The 20,652-nt window shown below is 39.0% G+C and overlaps 4 protein-coding genes across 4 annotated transcripts; 1 reads left to right on the plus strand and 3 right to left on the minus strand.

Annotated features, from left to right (window-relative positions):
• Window positions 1-2,649: 2,649 nt before the first annotated feature.
• On the minus strand, window positions 2,650-3,219 carry MELLADRAFT_103607 (uncharacterized protein; the record flags this gene model as incomplete). Its single annotated transcript, XM_007406508.1, has 3 exons — window positions 2,650-2,738; window positions 2,818-2,985; window positions 3,093-3,219. The coding sequence occupies 3 exons, from the start codon at window positions 3,217-3,219 to the stop codon at window positions 2,650-2,652; spliced, it is 384 nt and encodes a 127-aa protein (XP_007406570.1).
• Window positions 3,220-3,963: 744 nt separating this feature from the next.
• On the minus strand, window positions 3,964-6,068 carry MELLADRAFT_115584 (uncharacterized protein; the record flags this gene model as incomplete). Its single annotated transcript, XM_007406507.1, has 4 exons — window positions 3,964-4,568; window positions 4,646-4,787; window positions 4,873-5,086; window positions 5,167-6,068. The coding sequence occupies 4 exons, from the start codon at window positions 5,990-5,992 to the stop codon at window positions 4,314-4,316; spliced, it is 1,437 nt and encodes a 478-aa protein (XP_007406569.1).
• Window positions 6,069-11,900: 5,832 nt separating this feature from the next.
• On the minus strand, window positions 11,901-14,525 carry MELLADRAFT_33964 (uncharacterized protein; the record flags this gene model as incomplete). Its single annotated transcript, XM_007406506.1, has 13 exons — window positions 11,901-12,164; window positions 12,235-12,395; window positions 12,485-12,619; window positions 12,872-12,979; window positions 13,173-13,274; window positions 13,346-13,362; window positions 13,437-13,623; window positions 13,707-13,775; window positions 13,899-13,929; window positions 13,993-14,056; window positions 14,134-14,198; window positions 14,288-14,316; window positions 14,444-14,525. Coding segments are annotated over 13 exons (1,314 nt in total), but the record flags the coding sequence as incomplete, so codon positions are not given.
• A 1,319-nt stretch (window positions 14,526-15,844) lies between these two features.
• MELLADRAFT_60668 (uncharacterized protein) lies at window positions 15,845-17,240 on the plus strand (the record flags this gene model as incomplete). The annotated part of the gene is made up of 4 exons (XM_007406416.1): window positions 15,845-16,168; window positions 16,221-16,439; window positions 16,635-16,706; window positions 16,824-17,240. The coding sequence occupies 4 exons, from the start codon at window positions 15,845-15,847 to the stop codon at window positions 17,238-17,240; spliced, it is 1,032 nt and encodes a 343-aa protein (XP_007406478.1).
• Between the last annotated feature and the right edge of the window lie 3,412 nt (window positions 17,241-20,652).

A 20,652-nucleotide genomic window follows, 5' to 3' on the forward strand; every position in this document is an offset into this window, starting at 1 on the left:
GATCAGTGGTTTGATACTATAAGAGGTGGTGTTAGGGGATCCTTACCTTTGGCCCGGGGGAGGAGTACTTGGGGAGTAGACGGAAACGAAATATTGGACGAAATCGCCAACAACAAGGCAAGGAAGAAATTACCTAGCACATTCAAAGCAAAACCAACAGCCGCTAGTTTCATTTCCGCAATCAAGGAATGGAAAACATCAAACTCAGATATCACCGAACCGCCCGAGCTGAAGAGGCTCGGCCACCAACCACAACAAAAATCACACCTCAAACACCTATCAAACCTCAACAAACATCAAATTAGCACAATCACGAAACTAAGGTCAGGACATATTGAATTGAATCAGTACCTGAACAAATTTGGACAGATCCACGACCCAAGCTGTGAATGCCAAGAAGGCATTGAGTCAGTAGAACACTTTTTATTCACATGCAGAAAGTTCATCGAAGAACGAAAGAAATTTGAAGAAGAGCTGAAGAAACTCGAACTCAAAAGCAACACCTCAATCTTACACAAACCTATTGCTTATAAAGCCATCGCGCAATATTGCGATGATACCTGGAGACTGAAAAGTCGCTGGAGCTGGGCAACAATCAACAACAAAACCACGCCAACACAAAGGCAACAACCAAGAGAATAAGTTTTTCAATTTCCATCCTTTAGCGCCGTACATTATAAAAACCACATATGTAAAATAGATGAAACAGCCAACAGCAACCCTTTCCCCTGACACAGCCAGAGGGGTTTTACCAGTGCTGGACATAGTAGATAGTGTTTGATAGCCTAGCGGCTCCAAAACACTTTAAGCAATGCATAAAAAAAAAACCGTGGATGGGGTTTTCTCAGGCTCAGGACGTCGCCCCGAGTCATGGGGAAGAGCTCACCCCATCTGCGGTTACTGGTAGTCCTACCCCCCCTCTAGTTTTTGGCAGAGGGGGCCCCCCCAAACACAACCAAAGCCTCCCTCTCTCGGGAAGAAGGTTATGGTTGTATAGGATACAACCAGTAGCATGTAGAGCATACTCTACAATGACACAATAAAGATTAAAACTCAAAGCATAAGATGCTTTAGTTGAATATCAGTATACAATGTATACCCAACAGTCTATGACCGCTCATAGATATCACTAAGTAGAGAGTGGACTGAGGGTTCCAAAAACTGCCATGTGTGTTACATAGTGCATGTCTTCCTCCCACAGATCAACTTGCGTGATTAACCCTCAATGATTGTCCAAGGTACAGAAACTCGAGCATCGTGTAATGATTTTTATCAAGTGATCTATTCGAGCTTGAGGTGATGAGTGGTTGGTGTGCGGCTAGGAAGTTTTGCGTCCAGAATTTTCACCATTCTTCTGGACGCGGGCCGGCTGACCAACCACTCAGGGCTTTTACCTCAGCTCCACTAAGTCCCCTTGGGCTTTCGAACCACCAAGGCGTGCTGCCAGGGTTCTCTCAAAGAAGTAGTCAGGACTCATTGAACAGTAGTGTACTCTGTGAAACCAATCAACTCTACATAGATATGTTATGTTGGTGATTTATTCAAGTATTCTTAGAATAATATCAAGGAATATTGCACACAAAAACTCCACTGCCAACATATTTACCTGATTTTTTAATACAAGGTATTCTTGGATTATAAACCTTGGACAGAAGCTTTCCAAGGTTTTGATCAAAAGTACTTCTCAGTGCAGAAGACTGCCTTGGATAAAAACTTTGTGCAGGGTCTGTCTGAGGATATCTTTGCCTCTGATGATGCCTTGGATTTCTCAACCCAAGGCATCTTTTTGGCAGTGCTCTTAGGTAATCTGAACAACTGGGCACAGTTTAATTGCAATTAGAGGCATTGTAACATTTTACCTCCCTCAATCATTACAAAGGTCCCTTCAGGGTTAAAGTTCATCTTCAGTTCATTTTGACCACTCAGCTGGTAGTGCTTACAGTGCACGCATGAGTTTTTCCTTTCTCAGAATACAAGTTGTGATTTGGGGTGATCTTTATGAGGAGCAGGCAGAGGGTAAAACTGAACGTATCCATTGGGAGGTGGGTGGGTGGTAGACTTTTTCTTCAAAGGCGTGATCCTTCAGAACCTTTTAACAGATGAGAGAATGAAAACCTAGCCTTTCCATTCCCCTTTCAGGCAACAAGTCCATACCTAGTTCTTCTGAAGGAATTCACAGCACTGCTTGAGAGACTTAAGTCGAGGCAGGGGATCAGATATCTTGGTGAAGGGTTTGGGAATTCCTCCAAATCTCTCAAAGTAGGATGAATTTCAAGGAAAAGTTTCAATTGAGAAAAGAATACATGATTGATTTATGATTCTTGTCAAGAGACAATAGTTCAGAGTTAAAATATTATAGGGTTACATTTGTATCACTCCAAAAGATCCAAGTATGATTGATCACCAGGATCTATCACAACCTATTTGATCCTTTAAAATTGTAATCAACATCACTAAAAAGAAACCAAAAAAATCAATTATCAAAGAAATCATGATATATCTTATAAACTGAATTTTTTTAATCTGTCTTACTCACTAAATGATACTTTGATCAGGAATGAGAGTACAATCGCTCATAACTATAAACAGTTTTCTCAAAATAAGTCAATTAATAAAACATTATCAATGATATGAGAAGACAAAAGGTACTCAACTGTTTAAAACCTTCAATGGGTCCTTACACTTGAAAGTTTTGATCACTTCAACTTTTCCATTCTTCACTTGAGTCAGTCCACAGTCTTTAAAACCATACAAAAAAGATCACATTCACTTCATATATCTTATTTTAATGAAAAAAAACACAAAAGAATCACATACGTGCAAACCCATTGACTCGTCTTACTGAATCACATATTTGATTACTGACTTTCTCTTTGACAGTCTTAGACAAATCTGTAGGTTTAATAAAAGACACACATCCTTCCAAAGGGAACTTTGGAATGATTTGATGTTTACACGTAAAGACTTTTCTTCCAAACTGACAATCTGAAGAAAAAAAAATCATGGGATCATCTTAAGATTTTTTTTGTCTTTGAAAAGAACAATTGATGAAAGCTAAAAAGGTAATGAAACTTCAAGGAAAAACAACTTACAGTAAAGTCCATCAAATGTCGGTCCAATGAAATTCGTGCAATCTGTGCTAACAAGCTGGCCAAAGACCAAGTTTTTGTCTAGGACAATAACAGTGATCAAAATCAGTAGAACTCCACTGAAATACATCTTGAATGATTAGATCTTTTGTCTACTCGATTTAAAACTTGGATTGATTTTTGAAAAAAGTTGTTTTGATTTTCTTGGTAAACTCTCTCAAGTTAGACTATAGCAAGACGATCTAGCGTCTCGAAACGTTCAAAAGAACTGGAAATGTGATGATGTATTAAAGGGGAATGAATAAATGAAAAAGCGTAATCAGGAGCAGACGATATCTAAGCGTCATTCCCTTCAAGCGACAATTCCTTCTTATATACACGTCTAGATCAAAATGTAGTCAAGCAATCCACTTCGATCTCATGATTACCAGTACTCAAGCTCGACTCGTTAAAATTTGTCAAGTCACCCGAGCGGAGAATGATTCTAAACTTGGACTCCATGATCAACGTGCTGGTGACCAATCTAAAAATAGAAAGATGACTTCCAAGGAATAGTCATGCAAACCAAGTTGATACCGATCGTCGTATCAATTCAAAGGTTTTTAAGGAAATCGGTATCATAACATTTAAAATTGTAGACGAGTCTTTACAAATCTTCACTTTCACCTCTTTGTCCTTCTGAACCACAATCGAAAATTAAATTTAAACAAACTAAATTATGTCAACGTATCAATTTAAAGGTTTTCAAGGAGATCGGTATCATAACATCTAAAATTGTAGACGAGTCTTTACCAATCTTCACTTTGTCTTCTGGACCACCATCAAAAATTAAATTTAAACAATCTAAATCATGTCAACTTCACTTCAGAAATGAATCACTGTTCAAAAATCTTAATTTCTTTCGTTATTCCAAAAATAACAAATCTAAAAAAAACTGTTGTGTATATAGATATAGATATATGTATAGATAGATTAAAACTGTTTTAACAAAAAACTTTTCTACAAAATCAAAACCAATTGTATTACAAAAAACAACTAACAAAAAATCAAAAACCTCAAAAAGACATTTTTTTTTGTTTGGTTTACAAATGATTTTTTTTGAATACAAATATACCATTCAAGAAAAAAAAATTAAAACCCACCCAAAGAAAAAAAACCCAATCAAAAGTACCCAAGCCCCAAACTTCAACATCAACTCCAAAACTGAATTCCATTCCCCTTTTTTCAAAGATCTCTAACCACAGCCACCAAAACAGAAATATCATCATTCTTTCCACCAACATAATGGATTCCTTCTTCATTAGCTCTTTGAGAAAAAGGAGAAGCAACTGCAAACTGATCAATTGAAACAGTTTTAGCTCGTAGTGCTAAGCTTTCAGAAACCTTTTCTGGTACACAAGGTTTGTATTTGATTACTTCTTCTAGAATATCTTCGTCGAATAGATTGTCGACTAATCCATCTGAACTTAAGATCACAATCTAGAATCCGCCCGCCCAAAACAAATCAGTTTGTTTTTCAAGTAAGGTTGGATGAGGTTGTGAAATCGAAACCTTACATCATCTTTTTGAACTTTGATGGTATATCTTTGAGCATGTTTTAATGGAGTAGATTTCGAATTGGTTCCGATTTGAACCGGATAATTAAACGAATGTTGTTGTTCTTCACTCCTAAAAATATAATCATTTCCTCTAATAATCCTACACAACCCAACCCAACCCCAAAAAACAGAAAAAAAGTGTCAATTAAATCAGAAGATCTGGTAGATGATCAAATCCGACCAACGAGCAACAACAATCTCCTAAATTAGCGATCCTTAATTCATCATCTCTCAAGATGGCCACCAAAGCTGTTGTAGATCCAATGATTCCTTCTTGTTTAGATTCATGTAAACTCTTTTCATATGCGATTTGTAAGATCTCAACCGGATCAATCGATTGATGATCTACAAAAACTTCATCTTCTGTATTTTCATATCGACTTAATTCAAATGAACAATCTATCCAAAAAAAAGAAATCCCATTAGAATTCGTTTAGGAAAAGGGTTTAGATTGAACAAATGAAAAAGAAAACGCTTACGATGCATTAGTTGATTTGAAAACCAAGCTGAATTAGCTCCAGGTTTACCACTCCATCCACCTACTCCATCAGCCACACCTAACGAATCGTTTCTTAAAAAATAAGAATCTTCACCAATCTGTTGACTTAAACAATCATGATCTCTACTTGATTTCTTTGGATTTGTCAATTGAGTCGATGATAAAGAATTTAAGATTTTGAATTGATTGGGTTCATTATTAAACAATGATTTAGCAGAAGTTTTAGGTATACCAGAAGCTGCGTTTGTGAATGAATAGTAATGTTTTTTGGGTCGATTTGATTTGGATGGGTTTGATGGATGAGTAGTGATTGGATGACCATATAAATTTAAAGGTGATAGTTGTGATAGATTAGTTGATCTGATAGATGAAGAAGAAGATGAAGATGATAAGTTTGATGAGGTTTGATTTGAATCATGTGAAGAACCGGTTGAAGTTGATAGTCTTGTGACCGGTGGTTGTGATGGATTTGATTTAGGTTGTGAAGTGGTGGTTGAAGATGATGGTGATGGTGAAGAAGGTGAAGAAGGTAATGAAGTCGAATCGGGATGATGACGAGAAGAAGATAAGAGTGAAGAAGAAGAAGAACAATCTGAAGTAGATGGATCAAAGAAAGCAGGTAAATGATTTGAATGAGTAGTCGAAGTGGTTAAAGTTCTTGTGTTAGTTGAAGTAGTCGAAGAGTTTGAACTGATTGGAGTTAAGAATTGAGTTGGTTTGATAGTTCTGAATAATAAGTTTAAGTTTGAATCTTTGGTTGATTTTGAAGCAAATGAAAAGGCTCTTGAACCTGGTACAACTCCCATTGTCTTTTGCTTGTCTTGTTCTTGTTCTGCTTGTTCCCGTTGTCTTTGGATTTGATTTTGATTTGATTGGTTCGATTCAGATTCAACAATTCAAAAATTTATTCAATCCACTTTATGTATACTTAAACAACCTTAAGTACATAAATACTCCTGAATGTGAGAATTTTTATGTAAGCGGGACCAATCGCACTCGATAGTAAGATGTAACTATTCTGAAATCTTTATAGTGAGATTGATCTGTAACTGTAACTCTCAAACCACAATCCTATCCAAAACTGAAATTTGGAAATCACCTCGACACTTCCTAGACCATCAACTCAAAAACAAACCACTTCAACTTTAAAATGACTGATCAAAATCAACTAGGTGCATTAATCTTATCAAAACTAAATCCAACAGATCTCAACAAGAAATCAAGCAATTCAGACTCAAAATCAAACCCAAACCCAAAATCAAACTCAAAATCGAAACCAAAGCCATCAAACGAAACAACTAAAACAACTGAATCTAAATCAAAACCAGCATCAGCATCTAAACCAATCTCCACATCTAAAACAATACCAACACCCGAACCAATCCAAAAACCAATCCAAAAACCATCTAAACCACAAATCAAATCAAAACCAAAATCAAAACCAAAACCAAAACCCCAACCTAAAGATCAAGGTCAAACAGATGAAAAGTTATCAAAACTAATCCAAGAACTAGGTGGAGACGAAAATGACATATCTATGCTCAAAGAACTAAACGATGATGATGACGATATACTTTTTGAAGATCATTCAAGTTCAAAACCAGATGTAAGTTTAAAATTATCAAACAATACTTTGAGTTTTTCAATTAATCATGATTTCTCTTTTTGGATTAGACTAAGTTGAAGAATGAGTTACAAGATTTGGTAAAAGGACTTCGGTTTGGTGTACAACCAGTTTCTTTGAACCAAGAACCGATTCAAAAGAATAAGAAAACAACGTTTGGAAAATCTAATGAACCTATTGAACCGATTCAAAAGAACAAGAAAACAACCTTTGGAAAACTTGATGAACCAATCCAAACAAATAAGAAAACAACCTTTGATGAACCGAATGAACCAATCGACCCGATCCCAAAAAATAAGAAAATCATCTTTGGAAAGTCTAATGAACCGATCGAAACGACCAGCAGACCAGAAGCCACTCAAACCAAACCCGAAAAAGAAACAAAATCTTCAACAAAACCTAAGAAAGATAATTCATCTAAACATGAAGTTAAAAAGGTAAACCCAAAAGATCAAGAAGCAGATGATCCAGAATCTTTGGCAGCTGCACGGTTAGCTAAACAAGAAGCTAAAGCATCACAACGTCGACTAGAAGCTATTCGTGTGAATAACCAAACTTTTGCAACTAGTGATGCGAATACGAATAAAGAAGACCAGGATCAGTCCAGACAGAAATCTAACAATTCATCATGGGTAAGTTCTTTGCGATCTACAAATCTTAGAATTGAGTTGACATTATTAATCTGTTGCCTTTCTGTTTCAGTCTATTGAACCTAAACCGACTTGGTATGATACATCTTACCTACCACCATTACCTTCAAGCACCCAATCTAAAGCGTTGACACCAGAACAAATCAAATCATTACACGCAAGAGGTCAATTTGTTTTAAACACCATCTCAACTCAATATACCGAATCCTTAAGACCATCAGTGGGCAAGAATGGAAAAAAATCGACCATCAATCATCCATTCAAATCCAGTATTTCAGAATCAGATAAGACGTTTATCCATAAGATCTTGACAGCAGGAACATCGAGTGATAAACTTTCGGCATTGATCTTGTTGATCTCTTCTTCACCTTTACTTTCGATTTCTCATTTAAATGCATTACTTTTGATTTGTAAGAAGAAATCGAGAGATGAATCTGGACGATCGATTAGAGGATTAGTAGATTGGTTAAAACATCCAAATCATTCCGGTTTACCTGATCGAAAGTTAAAAGTCTTTTCGGATCAGAAAGAAGGACTTTGGAAAGTTTGGGAGATGAGACTTAAACGGTTTGGAAAGGATTCGAGAGAGTTGGACGATTTGTTTGAAGGAGTTGTTCTGGGAGATGAATGGTTGGCAGTTTGGTGTTTCGAGGATTGGTTTAAGAAATGGTATTTAGAATTCTTGGGAATTATTGAAGTAAGTGGGTCTTTTTATTGAAAATCTAATAAGCCAAACTGATGAAGTTGAAGTTGGATTTCGATTTCGATTTAGATAAGTTCACATGATGTTTTAGTTTTTAATCGAATTCAAAGTGTTTCATGGATTTATTATTTATTAAGTTCTAAACCAGAACAAGAACAAAACTTATTAAGATTATTAGTGAACAAATTAGGAGATCGAGAAAGATCAGTTTGTTCTAGAACCGGTTATTATCTTTTACAAATCTTACAATTACATCCATTAATGAAATCGATCATTACAAGAGAGGTTTCAGGATTGATGTTTAAATTTGATGATTCGAAACACCATCATCAACAAGATGCCACCAATTCGAAAAAGTTGAAAGAATTAAGTAAAGTTCAAGATCATTGTAGGTATTATGGTGTCATCACTTTAAATCAAATCACTTTGGTAAAAGATGAAGATGAATTAGTTGCCAAGAAATTAATTGAAGTTTATTTTGAATTATTTAAAGAGATCTTGGGTAGAAAGACTGAAAAAGAAGAAGATGGAGAAGAAGAATTAAATGAAGAAGAGATTGAAGAGATTGAAGTCAAACGAAAAGAAAGATTAAAACAAAAGAAAGGTAAAAGGAAATTAGAAGAAGAACTTGAAGAAGAAGTCTCGATTCAAGAACGACAAGCGAAATTGTTAAGTGCGATCTTGACTGGATTAAATCGATCATTACCTTATGGTGAACTTGATGATGATAGATTAAAGAATGAGATTGAAAATTTATTCAAAATCTTATATTCTAGTACTTTATCAGTTTCGATTCAATCTTTAACTTTGATTTATCATTTAATTAAGTTTCATCAACTTTCGATTGAAGATCGATTTTATAGATCATTATATACCGTCCTGATGGATTCTCGTCTTATTCAATCGGTTTCTCAACATGCACTTTTTTTAAACCTTTTGTTTAAAGCTCTTAAAGATGATCAATGTCTTCCAAGAGTCGAAAGTTTTATTAGAAGGATCGTTCAGGTCTTGAGCTTTCATCAAGCTCCTTTTATTTGTTCTACTTTAGTCTTACTTGATGATGTAAGTCGTCTCTTCTTCTTCTTGATTTTTATTTCTCCAAGATTAACATATGAATGTGGATTTTGATATAGTTGATGACCACTAGTCATCCTAGTTGTAGAAGATTAATTCAACTTTCATCTACATCTAAATCTAAATCGGTGGAAGAAAGTCAAGATGAAGAATTAAAGAATGAAGATCTAACCGAAACCAAAGCCCAAACTTATGATGGAAAGAAAAGAGAACCTAAGTTTGCTAATGCGTCTAGTTTTCCATTATGGGAAATCGTAAGTGACCTGATGATGATCTTTCTCTCTAAAATCTAAAATCATCAAACCCTTTTTTTTGACGAATGGGTTTCTTTTTCTTTTTGGGAAATAGGAACCATTATTATCACATTATCATCCATCAGTCAGATTAAACACCCAAGAATTAATTTCATCAGACTGTAAAGTATCATCTAAGATAGATTTACAAGAAACTCATAGTTTAAATCAATTCTTAGATCGGTTTGTGTATAAGAAATCGATGAAGAAAATTCAAGAAAATTCAAGAACGACAACTTCAAAAGTTAAAGGCATCTCTATCATGCAAGCTTCTTTACATGATCAGATTGGTAAAACTCAAAAAGATCATCGCTCATTGGTTTCTAAAGCGTTGGGTAAGATTGAGGATGATGGGATCGGCTTTGAGGAGTTTGGGAAATTAGATGTTCAAGATGTGAATGTAGATCAAGTGAGTGATTTGATCTTCTTTTCCTTATTCTTATAAAACCAAAAATCAGTCAACTTGATCAAAACCAAAAAACAATCACATTTGAGTTTACACTTATAAATTTCTTTTTTTACTTTGTGTGATTAGATTTTCTTACATAAATATTTTAGTAAAAGGTATGAAGAAGGCAACGAAGGGAATGAAAAGAAAAAGCCAAGGTCCAAAAGGATAGATCGAGAAGGAAACGAAGGAGATGGAGATTTTGGAGGGAAAGGAGGATCTGATGATGGTAGTATAGAAGAAGATGAAGATGAGATGGATGAAGATGAAGTTTGGAAAGCGATGAAGAAATCGATTGGAGGTGATGAACTTGATGGGATAAGTGATGATGTGGATGATGATGAGGATGATCTTGAAGGATTTGAGGCTTTGATGAACGATGATGATGATGATGATGAAGGTTTTGAAGGATTAGAGGATGATGGATCGGATGGGGTTGGGGATGAAGAGTTTCAAGGGTTTGATGATGAAGAAGATGAAGGAGATGAAGATTTGATTATCGAAGATATGGATGATTTAATCGAATTTGATGAATCTGATTCAAACTCAAACTCAGAAGGAATCTCAACCAAATTGAAAAGTAAAAGGAATAGAGAAGCAGATGATGATAATGATGATGAATCGAATCTAAAGAAGAAAGTTAAGAATGAAAAGAAAAAGAAATGGGGTCATGGTGGTAGTAAAGGAGGAGGTGTGTTTGCTAGTGCAGAAGAGTTTAAAGAGATGTTGGAAAATGAACAAGAAGAAGAATTGTAGAGTGATGAGTTTTCTTGATAGGATTTTAAACTTTTGTTGATGATTCCTTAAAGTTTTGTAACTTTTTGTTTAGTGTTTAGCTTTTTGATGTGATGAGCTTGAGAGAGATGATTGATGAGATTAGACAAAAAGGTTCAATGAACAAATTCATTAATAATGGTTTATGATCATTGATTTTTTATACAATTTAATTTGAAGAGTCAAGTAAGGTTCAAAACTACTTATCATTCATGTGGTGTTGAGAGTTGAAGCTTTGAAACTTTCATGAGGGAGTCTGGTTTCGATTACAATTGAGATTTCAGTTGATATTTTTCACATTTGAGTTTTTTTATCATTATTTAAAAAGGGAAAAGATTAGTTAATCAAAGGTTGACTGTCACTACTTGTGAGTCAAGGAAGGCTTTGTTGTAATTCAAATCTAACTTTGGATCTTTTTGTCATATTTTTACTCAGCCTTTGGTCCTTGCGGCGTTGGAATTTATTTATTGAGATACTATACATGTATGCAAATGTCTTGGAATTAAGGTCTCTTTTTACCCATGTGAGATGATATACATTGTATGTAGTGTGGTGAGTCATTGGAAAAGGAAACAGCCTTGCCTTTGTTACTTTTGAGGTAGGATTTGGTAGAAGATGTGTTGAGAGCATTACAAATCCAATCCAATATTCTATATCCTGCATTGACATGATGGTGCAGTACACTCACTATACGTATCAATGTCATTTTGTAATTCAAGCACAAAAAAAGATGCAGCACAAGATGCTACATACCACGTATATCTTACGTCAAAATTCATTGCAGCTTGTTGGATGCATTAGGGGGTTTCAAGTTCAATTTTTTTTTGTGTAATTTTTTTAAATTCGGACAAGTTGTTCGTAAAAAAAATCTTTGTCAAACAACGTATTTTCAATTCGGGACACCTAAAAAGGTGTTCCGCTGTAAAAAATTTACGCATATTTTACAACAACAGGCAAGTTGTTGTAGCGTAAAAATACGCAAAAAAACCTAACTTGAAACCCCCTATTTGTCATCACACAAAGAATATGAAAATGTCTCAAGAATCTATCACACATGGACAATCTTTTTACTAAGTGATATACTTGCTTTGTATGTACATATGATGAGCTTGAAATCTGTCCTCAGCCTTCGAGAAATTCAACACGGTTCAAAGTGTAAAGTAAAAATTTGGACTTCGGTCCCCGATTGGTGCACGAGTCTGCCCTGCGCGAAACTGCTCGAGATATTGTGCCACCAAATGATCTCTTCGGCCGCTAGCTTTCCTTGAGTTTTCAAAGTGGCAGTACAACACATTGGCTGCCGTCAGAGCCCAAGCACCACAGGTGAGCCCAAGCGCGATCTTATGGCCTTTCACCTCAGGTTCACCCTTTATGTATATGAAAGGTCCTATCAAGATTGATAAGCCCTGGATCTACAGTGAGAGATGATATGATCAGTTCATCGCAAAGGTCACATTGAACTACGAAGCGTCCAAGACTGACCATTCCCTGGATCCCAACACACGTTGCCCGTTTAACGACACCAGAGGTATTGATTGGTGTGATACACACAAGACAGGGTATGGCAGGGTATAGTCCAGACACGACGAAAAAAAATGCTGCGTAACGGGTTCCGGTGCTCTTTGAAAAGATCAACATCAAGTCTTTGAAATCCAACCATGCATGTAAGCGTCATCTTGGGGAAAACACACCTTTGTTCCTCAGTCGAACTCGAAACAAAACAGGTGCTTACATCCAATAATGCCTACAGGCACGCATGCGAGTACAATGGGTCCGCGTATTCTCCATCTGTCTGCCAGTAAAGCAGATGCTATTACCGTCACCAAGGCGGGAATGTACGGCAATGAAGAGAAGAGCTGTGCCGCGGCTCCGGTATGCCCCATCCCGCTGACCACTGTCAGTTCGTGTTGGGAAAGGATTCAGTCCTAAACGCTCCAAAAGCTCGCGCGGGCCACATATCACGCATGGAACCACACGACATACACGTTGGTCTGTGATAGGATGGGTATAATCCAGTAAATAAGCAACTTTCCAAACCTGCTGATATCAATGAGCCGCAAGACTTACAAGAAGAAAGATAACGCTGCCAGCGGTATGGAGATAGCTGATTCACTGAGACCGATCAGCCAAACTTGTGGCTCCAAAAATGCCCTTCTACATTCGAACCACTCGAATTCCTCCAAATGAAGAGTATTTCTTTCGTCGTCAAGAGAAGGTAGCGTTTCGGCTGTTTCATCTTCAGGCTCCCTTTTTGCTGATCCAAGCTTGTTTTCCGTGTCACTGAGCTGTTTGGATCCTTTCAGCCTCTGAACTACAAGGTTGAGACAGCGAAGGGGCGAAGAGATGAAAAAACAACAGCACAGAGACTAAGATCGAAAATGTCATCACACTTCAATATTCACTTCCAAGATCAGACAAACCTGCGAATTCGCGCTCGCTTGGGGTTAAGTAAGGAGCGGTCTCGATACTTGAGCATAGAAAGAACCAGACGACAACAGCAACAAAGATGGTTAAGGTACCCTCTTCAGGTTGAAAAAAATCTACTCGTCAGGCCGCGTATGTGACTTATGGAAGAAGAAAAAAACAATTGCACCAATGATGAATATCCAGCTGTCATTTGAGAAGATAATCAGTTTCATTAGACTAATATGAAGATATGGAAGACCATTTTGTCAATTACTTACGACCAAGCACCCTTTCCAGCGAACCCATCCATTCTACGATGAATTGCGAACGCTAGGAATCCACCCAGGATGTGACTCAAGGCAGTGCTACAAAAAGATAGCCCCACTCGAAGCTGCAGCTCTTCAGGCTTGTAGAGTGACGATAGGTATAATATAACCCCAGGCTGCAAACCACCCTCACAAAACCCTATCAAAAGAATTGATCGATGCATTGCAGCAGATCAGTTGGAGGACCAATTTGAACCAAAAGACAAAATTTCAAGGGCCTACCTAACACAGCTCTCACGGCAAGCAAAGACGCGTAGTTCGACATGAACGCCGAAAAGACGGTGACCACACCTTTGAACCGGAATAAAAACATGAAGAAATCATGGTCAGACTTTGGCCAAAGATTGACGAGTTGCTATTCGGCGACGTGGAGTGTGTGGAGTGATTGGCATGCTCAGTGATAAGATAACCAACCCCAACAAAAAACCAAAAACGGCAACCAAAACTGTTTCAAGTCAATCAGTACCTAAAGCCTACAGATTCTCGCGCTCAATGTTCATAAAGTTACCTTGGCCCCCACTTTGCGCAAAATATGATTTGATGGAATTTTGACGATGATATAAGTAATTGTACTGTTTTACCAAGGTAAGAGTCCGAAGGCGCACTGTAAGATTGCAAGGCTATTTGAAACACAAAAAAGCGAGCCTACAATGCGCTGAGGGCGATGTTGAACTGGATGCCTTTCAGGTGAAGATCCCTTTCTAAGCCAGCAACCTGAATTTCCAGCACTCACTATCAGTATCTCTCTTCTTCTGAGACTAGTAATGGAAGTATGCCTTCATCTCAAGTACGAGAATACTGACTTTGGCATTTCCAATGTTTGATCTATCAACTTGAAGACCCAACCATACAATGGCAATGAAAGAGCAGATATGCGGGAATTAGACATAGCAACGGAGGCTAGCTTAAGGATTATATGTGTTCGAGCTGGAGGCTCCAAATCGTTAATTAGGGCTTACCGAAGCATGCGAGGTATAGTAACATGACACAAGGAATTGTGCGCAGGTCGATTTTTCTAAGCACCTTTCGACGTAAAGCATCGTGCAATTCATTACGCTAAAACACCTTTCAAGAGTCAGCAGATGGGTTGACATGAATCCTGCACGCATAGATCAGAACATCCTTCAAAAGTTGAAACTAAAAGTCAAAGACGAACCGGGTCATAAATGGGGTATTCAGCAGACATTCGGTCTGAAATTGACGATTGGAAGGCGAGATAACTTGAGGTACAAAAGCCAAAAAGATCTGAGTAACACGAGCTTTTCGCTTTTCGAGAGGGCGAATGATATCACTCAGAGCGCTGGTAGGCAGAAATCCTTTGGTATTACTTATATCAACTTTTGAAGCAGCTGGGCATCACTTTTTCATTATGTCTTAATATAGTACACACAGTCATGAGTTTTTGAATTGTAAGACTTGATTGACATATCTAGTATGGGAAAGGAGCCTGATTCAGAGATGTCAAACAAAAGTCGTGGCATCCTATCTCACAGCGTCCAGCTAGACATTAGAATTGGTTGCTTTCCAACCCTGTGGAGGAGCACTGAGCAGGGAGGAGCCCAATAAAGCTCATTAACATGTTTGTTTTTTTAAAGTGCAGTGGTTATGACTCGAGGTTGGTATGTTATTAACCCAGTGGAATATGACCAGTAGAAAGTTACGAAAGAAGAATGGCAAGATAGACAAAGTGTCCACAAAATAGCAGTAAATCCGGGGAGTTACGATAATAGATGGATTGGGACGAAGGGAAGCAGACAAGGAAAGAGATCTTATTGCACTAAGTATATCTCTTGATTCCTGCTTTTCCCCACCTCTCTCACTCAACTATTTCTTCTCCAACTTACTCATTCCTTCAGATTCCTTCTATTGAAATCTAATTTTGTTACGTATTACGTCATTGCTAGTCTCGCGAGGACACTTTCCTAGTCTACGCTTGCTCTACAGTTTTTCTTTTCTTTCTCACGAGCAGAGTCAGTACAGTCAAACCGGAAAAGCTTGCCACCAATTCCCCGCCAATTTGCTCGAGTTTTGCGGGCAAAATCGGTCAAGCTTTTCCGGTTTGACTGTACATGGAGGCAAATGTGGAATCAGAACAGAATGGTGGCAGAGCATATTCTGGAAACATTGGCAAACTACGAGAGATATGGGGGCTGCGACACATATACAATGCAGGCCCTCAGATCCAAGTTCGCAATATACGTTCCGACATTTCTCAGCCTTCGCGCTACAAGCTATTGAGATCGACAGACGTAACAACAGATGGTGCTATCCCATTGGTGGTCCTTTCCCACCACTGGAACTCCCTATCAAAGAGCAACTCCCTTATATTTTCCCCCCTAATTACTTTCAAGAAAACCCAAATGCGGGTCGTCAACGCTCCCCCCCTCAACAACAACAACAGTTTGACCAGCAAAACTTTGGAGGTCAACAAAACGACAGAAATGGCGGAGGATATCTCCAAGGACCAAGCCAATCTGGTGACTGCTCGAATGATGCTTCAGCTGGGAAGAAATCAAAGAAGAATAAGAAGAAGAGGAGGAGGAGATCTCGACGCAATAGCTCTTCCAATAGCTCAAGCTCTGATTCCTCTGAACACAAATACTCATTCGCAAAAAGAGATGAAGGAGATGATAAGATTATCGGTCAAGAAGCGAGAGAAATCAGAAAATATTGAGAAGAATATTGTAGCCATACTCTTAAAGATGCAGTCAACTCGTTCTGCTGGGTGGGAGATAGCCCCCTGATTTCCCAGGCACCCTCGTTTGGGATCTCCTTGAGTACAACTATATTGAACTGGAGAAGATTAACGCGGGGGTGGTGCCCAATTCATCAGAACAAGTGCACAAAGCCACTGACAAGGAAGCAGCTGGAAAAATCAAACCCAGACCCTTCACGGAATCAGGAGAGTGGAGGAACACTCTCAGCATTCTTCAGAAAGCTTTATCAGCGGCTTTTGTAAGTTGGTTTTGCTCAGGCGCATAGAATCATTGTGTTCTAGCTAGGCTCTCCAAATTATTTCCACAATACTTTTTTCTTATACGACACACTATTTGTATACAACACACTATATGCCTGAGATATTAATACAGTGTTTTTAAATTTTTCTGTCTATATCTATGGTGCGACATTTGTCCATGTTGTACGCTGCAGCCTTCAGCAGCCCCATCCTTCAAAAAATATACGAGACACGTCAAATCTCTGGAAATCATTTTTACTCGCAGGGTAAGCAACATACCAGCACCTGTTATACATACCATACATCTTTTCATACAAAATACGGAGACTTACCATACTTTGCTTCATACCGATACATATGAACTGGCATATACAAATGCTTAGGGAAATTGGAAAGACATCATCCCCTACGATGCAGAGATGCGGAAAGCCTTTGCAGCAAGACGTCATTTGTCATTTGCGGATTTCAATAGTAGCAAACTCAAGCACATCAAAGCAATGGCTTGGCCAACCTTGGAAAGTCGACAATACATCTCCAGAGAACCATACTTTTCTCAGCAGAGTGCGGCATCTTCTTCGAAGGCTATGGTGTGCAACGCTTTGAACAGCACAAGGCTTACAAGACCTATCCCGGACGGGCCTAAGCTCAAAATTACTAAACATCTTCCGAAAAACCAACAAATATGTGGTGGTTGGAATCTTGACAAATGTGCGGACCAAGCGAAGTGTGGCCGGATTCACGGCGTCTGCGAAGTTGTGGGATGCAACGACAACCACAAACGTATCACTCACCCCAGATGAACAAATTCCATTCCGAAATGATGTCTCAAACTTTGATGCTCTGAGATTTAAAGAAGACATCATCAAGGAAATGGCAGATCAAGAATACGGAAAGAGGAAATTCAAAAGGGGTTATGAGTGGGAATGGCCAGGTGCTACGGGTTTCTCAAACGCTATTGATTCAACCTTCTCAGCCTGCCCTCTTGATGACCTGCCCCCTCTGGAGTCTGATCCAACGGCAAATTATGCCCTTAAGCAATACGAGGAGTTCTTCAAGATTGTTAGCCCGATCAATTCGGACATGTTTGAATTCTTGCTCCAAGACCACCCCAACCAACCCTTTGTAGCTTCGGTGGTGAGAGGTCTAAGAAGAGGTTTCTGGCCCATGTCTGAAATTCCATCCGAGAATATCAGCTTCACGAAGAACCACGGGGTATGTGATCTAGCTCCCAAACTTTTAACAAAGGCGTGCAAGGAAGAGGTGGAGGCAGATTGCTACTCTCCGGGTTTCCATACGCTATTGCCAGGCATGAAAGTATCGCCGTTGCTGCTTGTAGCAAAAAAGGGGACATCAAAAATGTGGGTGTGTACAGACATGAGTTACGGCAAACCTTCCCTCAACGACCATATTGTCAAAGACCGGATACGAGTTTCTTTCGATTCTTTAATATCTTTTGCTCCGTACATGGTCAAGTTGGCTAAGAGAGGGGTCCCGCTAGTGCTGTGGAAATCTGATGTCATGAACGCTTACCACATCTTAGTGATGGCCTTGGCTTGGCAACTCCGTCAGATAGTGTGCATCGATGATATGTTTCATGTAGACCGCTGTGCTAATTTTGGCTTGGCAGCCTTGCCAAAGATTTGGTGTTCTTTCTTTTCCTTGGTGTTATGGATAGCACGCACGCGCTTAGGGATCACTTGTATCAACAATCTCATGGATGACACATGGGGTGTCAGTCCGCTGTCGTCAATGGTGGAGTTTAGAGGCCATCAGGTGCCTTTGGATCAAGCAAAGCTCCTCTTATTGTTCGACCTACTCAAGATCCCGTGGGAGTGGAAGAAGCAGATTCAAGGTATTCACCTGGAGTTCATAGGTCATTTTGTGAGAGCAAAGGAGCTCTCGTTCTCTCTTCCGGACGATAAGAAGGCCAACCTCGTCTCTGCCCTTTGTTCTTTCACTACAACCAAGGCCAGGACCCTTCGGGAATGGCAATCTCTCCTAGGTTGGGCATCCTGAGGCCTCAACTCTTTTCCTATGGGTCGTTGGGCCTTACAGTCTTCCTGGGAGAAGATCAGTGGGAAAGAGTACAAGCATCTAGTAGTCCCTCACAATAAACCGATCCAAGCAGACCTCTGATGGCTGGCGGACAGGTTGGAGGAATCATCTGGGAATTTCTTTCTGGACGCAGCGATTTGGAGTGTAGGAGACACGGATTTCCTATGTACGGGCGACGCCTGTCGGGAGGGTTTAGGAGTCTGGCTACCTGATTCTGCCAAAGGTTTCCATTTCAAATTCCCCCTCCCTTCTTGCAACATCTACTGAGCCGAGCTGGCCACCACCTCCCACGCAATCCTCCTTGGGATCAAGCACGGATCAAAGAAAATTTTTGTCTGCTCTGACTCGTCCAACGTCTGCAATCTTTTCCTGTCCCACAGGCCGGTCAAGAAAGTCAGGCCACTTTTTTCGGCCATCATCTCCCACATCATTGACGCGGGTGTGGACGTTTGGGTATGCCACTTGGCAGGCGTCAAGAACGTGTTTGCCAACGCTTTGTCCAGGGGCGCCCCTAGCAACGTTCATGGGCTTATAAAAGGGGCCTCCACTTCTCCTCTGGATGCTTTCACTTCTCTACCCAACAGAGGTTTTTGCTCCCTCTTCTCTCTGAGCGTCTCCTTCCTCTCTATCATGTTGCTGCCATCCAAAAGCGACCTTATGCTTGCGATCACCAAAGCGGACGCGGATCAGACTTTAGCAGCCTCCACCAAATCTAAATATTGTTCAGCGCTCATCTCGTTTCTGAATTTCTGTCATGAACAATCCTTTCAACCTGTCCCTTCCAAGGCCCTCCTTATGTTATTCGTTTCTTCTTCATGTCGTCGCATCAGCTCTTGTACCGGTCAACCACAGCCCCCAATCACAAGTCACTGGCAGGCCAGTGCCTCCCACCAACCCTAGCAAGTTATGAGAAAGTTATGAAATGGATATCAAATGGATAACATCCATCAATTGAGAATTTGTTGAGAAGTGGTTGGGAGACCACCAAAATTGAGATGATGTCATACAGCATCATAAACCTGTACAGACCTGCTCCTGTATTTCCCCACCAAGAATATATAGTTTATTAACCTTTGTGACATCAATTGACTGAGTTATTGAGGTTTGAAAAAAAAATCACGGACAAAAAATACTATTTTTGTACTCTACCTAAGAATTGATTCTGGAATATCTTCCGTATTTATGAATATACATACAAAAAAAATTGATAATCCTTTTGAAAATATGTTTCTCCACATTTTTGTCCCCTAAAGCCTTCCTGTATGGGCATTATTTCTACATGTAATCCCTGAATGTGTCTGCAAGTTTGGTTTTCTGAAGTTCTTTGCCCCAAGACAAAATTTTGAGAGAACGTATTGCCAACATCATTCTGAATTTGATTGATATACATGTAGATGGTATTTGACAAAAATTTCTGCCATAAACTTTGCCATATTCTGTCTAGAATCAAAGAATCAATGAAATTGTTGACTGCGCATGTACACACCACAATTACATATAGAAATACTGCCCATACAGGAAGGCTTTAGGGGACCAAAATGTGGAGAAACATATTTTCAAGAGGAATGTCAATTTTTTTGTGTATGTGTATTGATGAAGCTGGAAGATATTCCAGAATCAATTTTTAGGTATAGTACAAAAATAGTATTTTTTGTCCGTGATTTTTTTTAAAACCTCAATAACTCAGTCAATTGATGTCACAAAGGTTAATAAACTATATATTCTTGGTGGGGAAATACAGGAGCAGGTCTGTACAGGTTTATGATGCTGTATGACATCATCTCAATTTTGGTGGTATGACATATTTTGCTGATAACTGACCCAAAACATCTTGATAGCAGATGGATGTTATGCTGAAAACAAATTGAATTTTTGTTGAAAACATTTTGGAGACATCGGATGTACTGGCCTGCCAGTGACCAGTAGTTGGGGGCTGTGAACGGATCTCTCCTTGCATGGTTGAGGCCTACCTGTCTGGCATTGCATTGGCTTTTGAGGCGACTATGCCAAATATCACTCAGATTACCAATAGTAAAGCGGTTAGGGATGTTATGAAAGGCTGCAAGCGCCAGTTTTCTTCTCCGGTCTTACGGAAAGAGCCCCTGTCTCTACAAGATCTTGTTTTAGTCCACTCCGCATGTGACCAGTCTTTCGACT

Source organism: Melampsora larici-populina, assembly GCF_000204055.1.
Source record: "Melampsora larici-populina 98AG31 unplaced genomic scaffold MELLAscaffold_6, whole genome shotgun sequence".
In the NCBI taxonomy this organism is placed as follows: domain Eukaryota; kingdom Fungi; phylum Basidiomycota; class Pucciniomycetes; order Pucciniales; family Melampsoraceae; genus Melampsora; species Melampsora laricis-populina.